The 13,922-nt window shown below is 44.9% G+C and overlaps 1 protein-coding gene across 2 annotated transcripts in view; it reads left to right on the forward strand.

The window, feature by feature from the left end:
• Positions 1-3,655: 3,655 nt before the first annotated feature.
• LOC141047419 (platelet-activating factor acetylhydrolase 2, cytoplasmic-like) overlaps positions 3,656-13,922 on the forward strand; it is a 94,035-nt gene continuing 83,768 nt past the window's right edge. The window contains exons 1-6 of one of the 2 annotated variants that reach the window (XM_073542504.1): positions 3,656-3,936; positions 4,019-4,172; positions 6,358-6,454; positions 8,147-8,215; positions 9,670-9,796; positions 10,146-10,259. In XM_073542504.1, coding sequence (XP_073398605.1) covers positions 3,847-3,936; positions 4,019-4,172; positions 6,358-6,454; positions 8,147-8,215; positions 9,670-9,796; positions 10,146-10,259 — 651 coding nt within the window. In that variant the 5' untranslated portion in view covers positions 3,656-3,846. Of the gene's footprint in view, positions 3,937-4,018; positions 4,173-4,228; positions 4,362-6,357; positions 6,455-8,146; positions 8,216-9,669; positions 9,797-10,145; positions 10,260-13,922 lie in introns of those variants that run through there. The other variant, XM_073542505.1, reaches the window with a different exon arrangement.

A 13,922-nucleotide genomic window follows, 5' to 3' on the forward strand; every position in this document is an offset into this window, starting at 1 on the left:
CCCATAAAACTGGCCCACTATTTAACCCCTTTTTTGAACACCATAAAAAAGGCAAAAACTATGCTTTTTTTTTTTTTTTGTCATGCCACTGAGCACAACGTGGAATAAAAAGCGATCAAAATGGCCAATGTAAGTAAAAATGGTATAGCTGACAAATATCATCAAGCCACCATACAGCTCCATTAGTGGAAAAATTAAAAAGCTATAGCGCTCATTTTTTTTTTCCGGTAAAATAATTTGGTATTTCTGTCATCATAGTGACCTGAATAATAAAGCTGCCTTATCAATTTACCACGTGCTGAACAGCTTAAAAACATTCCTGAATTGCTGGGTTTTGTTCTCTGCCTCCCAAAAATCGAAATAGAAAGTGATAAAAAAAAAATGATGTGCCCGAAAATGGTACCAATAAAAACATCAACTTGTCCTGCAAAAAACAAGCCCTCACATGACTGTTGGCCAAAATATGGAAAAACTATAGCTCTCAAAATATGGTGACGCAAAAACTTTGTGCAAAAAAAAAAAAAGCGTCCTTTAGTGTTTGACTGCAGTCAAAAAAAGGATATAAATTTGCTATCACTGTAATCGCACCGACCCGAAGAAGAAAGTTGCCTAATCGCTTATACCGCATGAGGAATGACGTAAAATTAAATCAGTTTTTGACCACCTATTGATTTGATCATCAACGCAATATATATCCGCAAAGAAAAGAGATCCCTTCAAAAGAACACAATTCAGCCTTTAGAGAATATGAAAGAGCATATGATCCAAGATATTTTGAAAAGAAATTGGTTTTATTCAAAATTCAGAGTAGAGAAATTGATAATAAGTAATCAATAAAATCAACATGTTTAGACAGAATACAGACAACAGAATTTGTAACCCTAATTAAACAGTTCATAAGGTATGGCAAGTAGAGCTACAGGTGCTTCTCAATAAATTAGAATATCATCAAAAAGTGAATATTTTCAGTTCTTCAAAACAAAAAAAATCTCATAACACCAGCTTGAAAAATAATAAAAATCAGTAAATGCCCTCAATACTTGGCCGGGGCTCTGTTTGCATCAATTACTGCATCAATGTGGCGTGATATGGAGGCGATCAGCCTGTGGCACTGCTGAGGTGTAATGGAAGCCCAGGTTGCATAAATTTTACCTTCAGTTCATCTGCATTGTTGGGTCTGGTGTGTCTCATCTTCCTCTTGACTATAATACCCAATAGATTCTCTATGGGGTTAAGGTCAGGTGAGTTTGTTGGCCAATCAAGCACAGTGATACTGTTGTTTTTAAACCAGGTATTGGTACTTTTGGCAGTGTGGACAGGTGCCAAGTCCTGCTGGAGAATGAAATTTCCATCTTCAAAAAGCTTTTCGGCAGAGGGAACCATGAATGAAGTGCTCTAAAATTTACTGGTAGACGGCTGCGCTGACTTTGCTCTTGATAAAACACAGTGGACCTACACCAGCAGATGACCTGGCTCCCCAAACCATCACTGATTGTGGAAACTTCATACAAGACCTAAAACAGCTTGGGTTGTGGTCTCTCCACTCTTCCTCCAGACTCTGGGACCTTGATTTCCAAATGAAATGCAAAATTTACTTTTATCTGAAAACAACAACTTGGACCACTGAGCAACAGTCCAGTTATGTCTTGTCAATTGGTCATGAGTGGCTTGACACAAGGAATGCGACACTTGTAGCCCATATCCTGGATACATCGGTGTGCGATGGCTCTTGAAGTAATGACTCCAGCAGCAGTCCACTACTTGTGAATCTCCCCCATATATTTGAATGGCCTTTTCTTAATCCTTTCAAGGCTGCGTTTATCCCAGTATCTTGTGCACCTTTTTCTACCACACTTTTTCTTCCACTCAACTTTCCATTAATATGCTTGGATACAGCCAGCTTCTTTAGCAATGACCTTTTGTGGCTTACCCTTCTTGTGGAGTGTGTCAATGACTGCCTTCTGGACATCTGTGAAGTCAGCAGTCTTCTCCATGATTGTGGAGCTTACTGAAACAGACTAATAGGCCTTTTTGAATGCTTAAGAAGCCTTTGCAGGTGTTTCTTGTTAATTATTATAATTTACAAAGATAATGACTTTTGGGTTTTCATTGACAGTAAGCCATAATAATCAACATTAACACTTGAAATAAATGACTCTGTTTGTAATGACTCTATATAATATGAGTTTTAGTTTTTGTATTGAAGAACTGAAATAAGTTAACTTTTTGATATTCTATTTACGTGATAAGCACTTGTATTTAATATCATATGAGCCATATAAATGGGCAATATAACTTATATTCATAATACTTTATTGATTTGTTCATTCTGCCTCCCAAACATCACAGCAAGGCTTGGTGCACATTTATCCTGCACTCTACGCTGAGCGCTCTCAGCCAGGTTTCTGTGTAAATCTCTGAAATACGTGATTCAGATGGAACCACTGGTGGAGGATTCCCTTTACTGTGGATGCTGTCTGACCTGTGATCTGGCCGTGTACATCTTTTCAGGTGTACATTAAAGCATGGTCGGTGACAGTTTTGTGCACTTTTGAAAAGAACAGAGACCAGACAGAGTCCAGAGTAACTCTGCTGCCTCATTATAGTGAATGGATCCCTAGGGGGTTTCATCTGAAACAAGTCACTCAGATTTAGGTCGGGGTCAGACTTGCGAGAAACTCGCACGAGTCTCGCATATCTGGCACTGCCGCCGAAAGACATACAGTCGCACGCTCCGTCCCGAGTGCCGGGTATTGAGATGTGAGACTCGTGCGAATTTCTCTCAAGCCTGACCCCCAGCCTTAGATGGAAACCCCAAAGTAAGTGGTTAGCATAGAGTGCCGGATAAATGTGATCCCAAACGTTATTTAAAATGTTCCCAATAAAATCAATCCACAAAGAAAACATGTCCCCTTTCAGAGTATGCCTAATTTACAGGTGCGTGTCTCCAAAAGCACTTACTCGTCACTACAGCGTACTGGGCACTGGAATATGGCAGTATGCAATTTTCACTCAGCAACATTTTTACCCATGTAAAATCTGGGGCTGAAAAATTTTTGTGGTAAAAATGTAATTACTTTTTCTTCACTGACCAAGTGTATAAAATTCTGTAACACGGGGGGGCTGACCTCAAGTGGTGAGGGACGGATGTAGTCGAGAGAGCTCGAGACTGGAACCCTCAATCCCTGTAATCCTGAGACGGACTCCATCCCTAACCTCTTTCTGACATTAAACTTAACGATACGTCCTTGTACCATGGGCCTGTTTGACCAGGGAGGAATCATTACGTCTGCGCGATCCCCTGCGCACAACGCACATAAAACGCGATCAAAAGGACGGATGTAAATAAACCTGGCACCGCTGAAAATGTCATCTCGTCCCGCAAAAAACAATCCACCATATAACTCGAGTTATAGCTCTTATTATATGGGATATGTGATCATTCCTCTATTATCTACATATTTCATGCTCATTCCCCACCTATAAAGCGTGGGGAATACAATATACACCTGCTTATATGGGATCTGTGATGATTTCCTAATTGTCTACATATAATTCATGTTCATATCCAAGATGCCTAAGAACTCTAGATCACCTCCATGTCTTCAGACCTATAAGTCACTATGGTCATTCCTTTTCTTCATTAGCACCACCCCATATCTGCGGGTTAGCAGCGTTATTCCTGGTGACAGGCTCCCAGGAGAACAGGGAGCGCGGCCTGGCCACGGGAGCGCTACAGGCGGCTACACTCGTGCTGTGGCGTGTCAGGAAGCGCCTCCTCTCCCACAGCCGCCGTGGGTCCTGCCCCTGCAATGTGAACTTTGCCCCGCGCCAGTCCCTGCAGACATGGGCAGCGCGCTGTCCCTGAAGATCCCCCCGGCGGCCGGGGCTCACCGTGTGGGCTGCACTGACGTCCTGGTGGGAGCGGGCACGGAGGTGACTGGGGGCAGCGCGCGGCTATGGAGGGTGGTGGCGCATACACCGGTAGTCACTGTCCCTTGTGTCCTCCTCCTCACAGGGCTGCTTCTTCCGCCTCTTCTACCCCTGCACCTCGTCATCTGCTCGTCAGGCGGATCCTCCATGGTGCCCTCGCCCGGAGTACTTGGCTGGCTTACTGGGAATCCGCGGATGGGAGGGCAGAGCTGCCCAGTACGGAGCCGCCTTCATCCTGGGTATAGTTTTACCAGCAGGTGGCGCTGTGCATGTCTGTGAGAGTGTCACCACCAGGCTGCTGTGTCTGTGGATGAGTGCTGTACCGTGCCAGAGTGCCATCATACCAGGCTGCCATTATACCAGGCTGCCACCATACCAGGCTGTCATCATACCAGGGTACCACCATCCCAGGCTGTCATCATACCAGGGTGTCATCATACCAGGGTGTCATCATACCAGGCTGTCATCATACCAGGCTGCCACCATACCAGGCTGTCATCATACCAGGCTGTCATCATACCAGGGTACCACCATCCCAGGCTGTCACCATACCAGGCTGTCATCATACCAGGCTGTCATCATACCAGGGTGTCATCATACCAGGGTGTCATCATACCAGGCTGCCATTATACCAGGGTGTCATCATACCAGGCTGTCATCATACCAGGGTACCACCATCCCAGGCTGTCACCATACCAGGCTGTCATCATACCAGGCTGTCATCATACCAGGGTGTCATCATACCAGGCTGTCATCATACCAGGGTGTCATCATACCAGGCTGTCATCATACCAGGCTGCCACCATACCAGGCTGTCATCATACCAGGCTGTCATCATACCAGGGTACCACCATCCCAGGCTGTCACCATACCAGGCTGTCATCATACCAGGCTGTCATCATACCAGGGTGTCATCATACCAGGCTGTCATCATACCAGGCTGTCATCATACCAGGGTACCACCATCCCAGGCTGTCACCATACCAGGCTGTCATCATACCAGGCTGTCATCATACCAGGGTGTCATCATACCAGGGTGTCATCATACCAGGCTGCCATTATACCAGGCTGCCACCATACCAGGCTGTCATCATACCAGGCTGTCATCATACCAGGGTACCACCATCCCAGGCTGTCACCATACCAGGCTGTCATCATACCAGGCTGTCATCATACCAGGGGGTCATCATACCAGGCTGCCATTATACCAGGGTACCACCATCCCAGGCTGTCATCATACCAGGCTGTCATCATACCAGGGTACCACCATCCCAGGCTGTCATCATACCAGGCTGTCATCATACCAGGGTACCACCATCCCAGGCTGTCACCATACCAGGCTGTCATCATACCAGGGTGTCATCATACCAGGCTGTCACCATACCAGGCTGCCACCATACCAGGCTGTCACCATACCAGGCTGTCATCATACCAGGGTGTCATCATACCAGGGTGTCACCATACCAGGCTGTCATCATACCAGGCTGCCACCATACCAGGCTGCCACCATACCAGGCTGTCACCATACCAGGCTGTCATCATACCAGGATGCCACCATCCCAGGTTCTGTTTAAAGGGAACCTGTTATTTGAAAAAAGTAACCTGAAGATATGGGGTTTATTTGCTGGTTAATAGCGTTCTGAACTTGCTCGGCACCCATGTTTAGGCCCCCACTGAAGAAATGATTCCCCCTGGCAGCGTTTGGGTTTCAGACATGGGGGTGGCGCCGACACAGTTTCAGTCTCCTTTCTGAGTATAGAGAGTGGCGTCTATAATCGCACCCCTGGCACTGACTGACAGCTCTAACGCTGAGCTGCTGTCAGTCAAGACCGGGGGCACGGTTACAGCTTCCGCTCTCTGTACACATGACAGTGACTGAACCCACGCCGCCCCCATGACTGAAACCGAAACCCTGTCAGGAGGAACAAAGTTAATTTCCTCCCGGCAGCGGGGCTCTCAGTGCAGGCACCCGGGAGGTTCATAACATTATAAACCTGCCCATTAACCCTGTATCGTCAGATTAATAGCGTTTTTATAGGTGACATGTTCCCTTTAACTTTGTTTTACTTAGTACAAAGCCATAATCTTCTATACCCAAGATTGGTGAGAAGTGGCTCATCAATGGGGGTCCCATTGCTAGGACTCCTTGTGATCCCGAGCATGGTCTCATGTGTTGTCAGAATTATTGTGTTCAACGCCTCACACACTTTATACAATATTTCATATTATATAGTACTATTATATGATGTGTGCAAATTCTTGGTTCTGTGCAGTCACGTTCACACTCATAGTATTGTGTTATTAATTACACTTTTCTAAGATATTTTAGCTTTGTGGACTTTCACTCTTAACTTTACAGTGCTATTTTTCATCCAATTTGCTATGACCTATTGACCACAGTGACATCCATTCTCTTGCCAACAGGGAAGCCACAAATTCCTGCAATATGGAATGGAAACTTATTGCCAGGTACAGACAGGAAACCACTCATCATCTTTTCTCATGGACTGGGAGCTTTCAGGTGAGAAATTATCACAAATCAGTTTATCTTTGTGAAAGAATAGGTGTCGGGGTTAGTGCAGGATCAAAGGTGGGGTGAGGAACCTTCTTTCTGCCAAGGGCCATTTGGATATTTAAGCCATTCTTTGGGGGCCGTACAAATTGTGCACTAACTCCGCCCACAAAGTATGTCCTGACGCTGGCACTGGTATCGGGACGTAATCCTTCATTGCACCTGCCTAAGCATTCAGTAGTGAACGCTGTGTGCGTGTGCTCACATAGGAAGAAGAAATTTAAAAGTCAGTGGACGTCAAAACACAGCTACCGGCCCAAGCACTGTGGTCCACAGGAATCTTCCAGGGGGCTGGAAAAAAGGTCATTGAGGGTCGTAAATAGGCTCTTGGGCCTGAGGTTCCCCACGCCTGATCTACGGGGTAACGTTTCTCCTTGTGGAGAGTGCCAAACCAGGCCTGGCACGTTAGAGTGAGGAGACTTGTATACCATGCAAGCTCGTCTGGGAAATGAAATGTACGAGTCCGAGCATTTGTATATAGCTATTAGGCTTGGTCAGTAAAAGGGTAAAGAGTACGTTCTCAAGGCAAACAAGGAAAGGAAAGAATGTTCCAGGTTTAGGTTTTATATACAGGTGCTTCTCATAAAATTAGAATATCATCATCAGTTCTTTTTCTCCTTGGCCCAGGTAAGACGCTTCTGGCGTTGTCTATTGGTCATGAGTGGCTTGACACAAGGAATGAGACACTTGTAGTCCATGTCCTGTATACGTCTATGTGTGGTGGCTCTTGAAGCAATGACTCCAGCAGCAGTCCACTCCTTGTGAATCTCCCACAAATTTTTGAATGGCATTTTCTTAACGATCTTTTCAACGCTGCGGTTATCCCAGTTGCTTGTGCACCATTTTCTTCCACACTTTTTCCTTCCACTCAACTTTCCATTAACATGCGTGGATACAGCACTCTGTACAGCCAGCTTCTTTAGCAATGACCTTTTGTGGCTTACCGTCCTTGTGGAGTGTGTCCATGACTGCCTTCTGGACATCTGTCAAGTCACCAGTCTTCCCCATGATTGTGAAGCCTACTGAAACAGACTAAGGGACCTTTATAAACACTTGGGAAGCCTTTGCTGTTGTTTTTTATTAATTTTTCTAATTTACTGAGATAATGACTTTTGGGTTTTCATTGGCTGTAAGCCATAATCATCAACATTAACAGAAATAAACACTTGAAATAGATCACTCTGTTTGTAATGGTTCTATGTAATATATGAGTTTCACTTTTTGTATTGAAGAACTGAAATAAATTAATCTTCTAATTTTGTGAGAAGCACCTGTAGCTGTTTTGAAAACTTAAAGGATGTTGAGTAAGGAAATGAAGAAACAAAAAACGCATAGCTTTATCTTTAAAATGGTTGTCCACTACTATGATAAAGCATTAGTCCTCAGGATAGATTATCAATATCAGGTCAGTGGGGTCTGACCCCCAGCACCCCACCGATCAGCTGATTCCAGCTCCATACGCTGTGTAGTGGCCTCCCCAGGTACTGCAGATCAGCTCCTATACCAATGACGTCTGTAGGCATTTATTGGGAGGTACTGTTGTTTTTCTTTTCACATACTGTAAACCAAGTAGGAGTATGTAGAATAGGCATATATGATTGGCATGTACCAATGTGGATGCTTTTCTTTTCCCTCCCTTAGAACTCTATACTCTTCCCTGTGCATGGAACTTGCATCCAATGGTTTCCTGGTAGCCGCCCTTGAACACAGGTGAGTAGATAAAAAAGTTAGGTTTTTAAATGGGAGTACAGTTCTCATAACTAGTACAATGGGAGAGGACTTATCCAGAGCCACAAATCAGGCTGCAGCTCCTATATTTCAGGGGTACTTCGTGAAATGAGAGCAGCGCCCTAACTTTGTTAAAAAATAAAAAAAAAATTGCGCCACTTTCCGATACCCGTAGCGTCTCCATTTTTTGTCATATCGGGTTGGGTGAGGGCTTATTTTTTGTGTGCCGAGCTGACGTTTTTAATGATGCCATTTTGGTGTATATGCAATCTTTTGATCGCCTGTTATTGCATTTTAATGCAATGTCGTGGCGACCAAAAAAACGTAATTCTGGCATTTTGACTTTTTTCTCGCTACGCCATTTAGCGATCAGGTTAATACATTTTTTTGTTGATGGATCGGGCGATTCTGAACGCGACGATACCTAATATGTGTAGGTTTGATTTTGTTTTTATTGTTTTATTTTGATTGGGGCAAATGGGCGGTGATTTGAACTTTTATATTTTTTTATTTTTTTATATTTTTAAAAACATTTTTTTTCACCTTTGGCATTCTTCAATAGTCTGCATGGGAGTCTAGAAGCTGTCATAGTCCGATCGGCTCTGCTACATACAGGCAATGATCAGATCGCCTATATGTAGCAGAATACCTCACTTGCTATGAGCCCCGACCACCGAGCGGCGCTCATAGCAATCCAGCAGTGACAACCATAGAGGTCTCCAGGAGACCTCTCTCTGGCTGTCATGTCGACCCATCGGTGACCCGTGGTCACGTGGCAGGAGGGATGACGCGATTGCCGGGATCGCATGTTAAATGCTGCTGTCAGAGAAAGATTTGGGCTCAGCGCCGGAGTCCGACGTGGGCGTACTATTATGAGAAAGGGGTTAAAGAAGCACTCCCAACAGGGTTTTCATCCTTTTAATATATTGCAGTCATCATATTACATGGCACTGTGTACTTACAGTTGCTCATTTTCCTTTTCTACCCAGCTCATTCTTCTCTTTGCTCTATTTAGAAACGGGACGTCTCTATTTCCTGCATTTATCATTCCCCTCTTCAATCTCCTGATTTGGCTGCTCCTCCTCCTCCCCCCGCCAGGGACTTTTGCAGTGACTTATGATTCATACAGGGAGAATGTACCTCCTGTTTCTACCCAGAGCTTAGAAGGATTCAGCTAGACAGTTTTTTTATCAAGTGATGTCATAGACCTAATGGAAAAGAGAAGAATTAGCTGGGTAGAAAGGCAAAATGAGCAACTGTAAGTACAGAGTGCTATATAATATGATGACTGCAATATAGTAAGAGAATACAAATTTTGATAGGAGGAGGAGTGCTTCTTTAAAAAAGTAAATAGAGATAAGCTTCTGCCAGTGATGACATTGTTATTAATTATATAATGACTTTTCTGTACCCTGAATAATATCTTGATGTCGCAGGGATGGTTCAGCCTGTGCTACATACCATTTTTCGGAAGGAGATGCCGTCACACCCATGCAGGAGATCTGGGTCCCATTTAAAAAAGTGCAACCAGGAATGAAAGAGTTTTATCACCGGAACTATCAGGTATTTTCCCTACAGACCAGCGAGGAGCAGGAGTGATACCCAGTGTATGTATGATGGCAAATGTGCTGTAACATTGCATGGGATCCTGTGGAATCCGCACACTTTCTATAGCGACATCCCACTAGTGTCCTTTACGGCTCTGTTCTCAGTATCATCATTATGTCCGCTGTTCATAAACCAGTGCTGTCCGCTATGATTGATAGGAATTTCAATGGATCTTCATGAATTCTGGTTTACTTACAATGGGGTCTGTCTGGAGACTGGAGTGCCAATATTATTGATGGCAGGAAGAGGACAACCACACAAATGTGAACAGAGCCAAGTCACAATCTTTACCTTCCATTTCTAGGTTCACCAAAGAGCCAGTGAGTGCATCAGAGCCGTGAGAATTCTGGAGGACATAGATAAAGGACGGCCAGTGTCTAACATCATGGACTCCGGCTTCAGCTTAGATGCTTTGAAGGTATGCTTTACATATAAAGACAGATGCCACCATCTTGAAAAGCCCTTGTGTATTTTTATTGATGATTACTATTCGGACCTAGAGATAGTGTGAGTGCAGGGACCCCCATTTACTCACCCCTTCACCCCATAAAAAATGAATTTCAAACTTTACATTGTTACACTGATGGAAAAAAAGACCAATGTCACTAACACACTAGGGTGTCATTCAGACCTCCGTTTTTCACATACTTTTTCTAGCCATGTTTGTCACATACCAAATATAACATATAGGGCCGTCCCCATATCCATTTTGGGGGGCAGATCATATGTCCGCAAAGAAGTCACACAGACATGTCTGTTTTTGATCCAACTAACGGTTCAAAATGATCTATTCAAGCCTATGGATCCATGAGCAATCACTGACATATGCTTTATGAGAAAATCAATGAAGAAACATTGATGATAAAAACTGACACATTGACCGAACACTGATGAAAATGTCATCCAAGTCACTGGTCAGAATTGGTCCATGCTTTTACATATGAGCAAAATTACTGATGTCTCAACGATGCCTTACAGGGTTAATGTGCAATATGTAATATTACCTTTCTAATCACCAAATTCAGCATAATATCCTAATTTCTTTCTTAGTTTTTCTATAATAATGATTTGTATCAGCATATTATATCACACCATTACACATGACTGCTCCAGATCTTAGTCAGAAGCACCCCACCTAGTCAAACTACTATTCCAGGCATGTCACTCTCCACAAGGATAAACGTTACCCCTTAGATCCCATATGGTTATAGGGTACTTGAAATGTGAACGCAGTGCTGTGTGATGACCACTAGAGGTCAGACAAGATGTAACAATAACATGCTGGAATATGACTATACTGTAATTATAAGCATGAAATGTGATCGCAGTGCGGTGTGATGACCACTAGAGGTCAGACAAGATGTAACAATAACATGCTGGAATTTGACTATACTGTAATTATAAGCATGAAATGTGATCGCAGTGTGGTGTGATGACCACTAGAGGTCAGACAAGATGTAACAATAACATGCTGGGATATGACTATACTGTAATTATAAGCATGAAATGTGATCGCAGTGCGGTGTGATGACCTAGAGGTCAGACAAGATGTAACAATAACATGCTGGAATTGGACTATACTGTAATTATAAGCATGAAATGTGATCGCAGTGCGGTGTGATGACTAGTGTTGAGCATTCCAATACCGCAAGTATCGGGTATCGTATTCACTGTATCGGAGTTCTGATACTGAGTTCCGATACTTTTTCCATATCGAATACCGGAATCGGAAGTTCCCATAATGCTATGAGCCCGCTCGATTTGATTCAGCCAATGGGAATCCTCAGAAGTGTGGGCACATCCTGTTAGGCATGTTAACTATTGGCATGGCTGTGATTGGCTGCTGAAATGATGTCATGATGCACTATAAAAGCCTCCGCCGCCATTTCTGTTCACTCTGCTGTGAATTCAGTTAGGGACAGGCTGCTGTTGAAGACTGTGAGGGACAGTTAGAAATAGCGATTATCATAAAAATATTGTGCTTTACCCAGGCTACATAATCCACCACTGTAGCTTTCTTTTGCCTAGCAGCAGTGTTCACAGCTGTCTGCAAGGTCAGTGTGAGTGCAGCTCACGCTGTGGAGTGGGTCCTTCAGCCACGTCTGGTTGTAGGCTGTCCAGCGTGCATCACTGCTGCCTCATACATATTTTTCTTTTATTGCTGCTTATTTTTCATAAATTCTATCTAGTGTGCTTCCATCCGTATCCATATACGTTGGTTGCAAACACTAGTAGTACACATCGGAGCCTTTCTGCAGCCTTTCAGTGCTAGTGCCCACTTATCTGCACTGTTCACGGCTGTCTGAGAGGTCTCTGTGTGTGAGTGCAGCTCACGCTGAGTAGTGTGTCCTGCAGCTACATCTGGTTGTAAGCCGTTCAGCGTGCGTCACTGCCTCACACATATTTTTCTTTTATTGCAGCTCATTTTTTATTCTCCTATTAGTGTGCATCCATCCGTATCCATCTACATTGGTTGGTTGCAAACACTATATAGGAGTAGATACAGGAGCCTTTTTTCTGGCTTGTGCCCTTCAGCTGCAGCCAGATTAGTATTACCCAATTTTTTTGGAGCCTCATCTTTTGCATTGTAGGTTACCTTCCTGCATTGTAATAGCTCCAAAAAGTTTGTGATACTATCACTTTCAAATCTTTGGTCACATCCTTTTAGTTTTTTTTCAAAAAACAGAATAAAGTTCACCAAACACTACATTTGACAGTTGTGTAGGCCACATTAGCTCCTATTAAAGTGTAGTCCACACACACTTCATAAAATTAGCGTTTCTTATACCTGTTACCAGCTGTTCAGGAATAAGCACACTAAGCCCCCCTTTGTACTTTTCTGCCTATCTTTATCAGTCTAGCAAGATGAAGAAGGCAGGGAGTAAAGCCCCCGTTACACACTGCGATATCACTAGCAATATCGCTGTAAAGTCACCGATTTTGTGACGTTACAGCGATATTACTAGCGATATCGCTGCATGTGATACTTACCTCCGACCGGCTCCCCCGCTGCTCATCGCTGATCGCGCGAGAAGCTGCTGGACCATTCCTCGTCGTCCACTTCCTGCGGCGCTTCCTGCTGTGACGACGAGCGACGCGTGGAGCCGGGCGGGAGGATGCAGGATCGCCTCGTCTGACAGGTAAGTAGCGATCCTCGTCCCCTGCGATGTCGCTGGTGAGATCTGCCTGAGTGGCAGCTCACTAGCGACCACCCAGCGATTCACCAGCTATCCTGACCGTGTCATATCGCTGGTCGGGATCACTGGTGAGTCGCTAGGTGTAACGGTACCCTAAGGCACGTGGGCGTGGAGTTTCAGAAGGGAGAGGACGTGGGGATTCTGCAGGGAGAGGACGTGGGGATTCTGCAGGGAGAGGACGTGGGCATTCTGTGCCTGCTGCGGGGACCAGTGAGTCAGCATCCCCCAGTTTTAGCAGGCAACAGTCCTTTATGCGCAGCTTTGTAGGACCTCGCCGTACCCCACTGCTGCGGGAGGAACAAATTGAAGCCGTTGTCGGATGGATGGCAGCTAACGCATCGACTTCAATGACTTCCACATCCTCTCAGGCCCCGAGCACCGAAGAGCAACCATCTTTCTCTTCACCACCTGCCAAAGTGCCCAGGCAGTCAGAGAGCCCTGGACAGGAGCCATCACAGTCTCTACTTCTGTTCTCTGAGTCTGTTGGCTTGGAAAGAGGGGGCCAGCCAAGCAGCATTCAAGAATGTGAAGAAGAGGGAGTATGCAGTGATGCGCAACTTCTTTGTCCCTCGGAATCTGAAGAGGCGGGTGGGCCAGTGCCTATGGTCAGCACACCTCATTACGCATCAGATGATGACGAGACTCGGGTGCCACTTTTCTGGTGCGTACGGTGCTGGCGAGACAACCCAGGAGAAGCAGGTGTTTGAAGAGGGGAGTGTAGATGATGAGGTCCTTGACCCATCATGGCGTGAGGAACAGGAAGGTGGTGGGAGCAGCTCTGAGGAAGAGATTCCCCGAATGGCCAAAACAGGAGGGAGAGGGAGGGGGCAGACTTGGTTGCCTGTAGCCTCCACTTCGGCACCCGTTAGGAGCATTCCTCTTTC

This window comes from Dendrobates tinctorius, unplaced genomic scaffold (genome assembly GCF_039654945.1).
Source record: "Dendrobates tinctorius isolate UK_male_01 unplaced genomic scaffold, ASM3965494v1 ptg000127l, whole genome shotgun sequence".
In the NCBI taxonomy this organism is placed as follows: domain Eukaryota; kingdom Metazoa; phylum Chordata; class Amphibia; order Anura; family Dendrobatidae; genus Dendrobates; species Dendrobates tinctorius.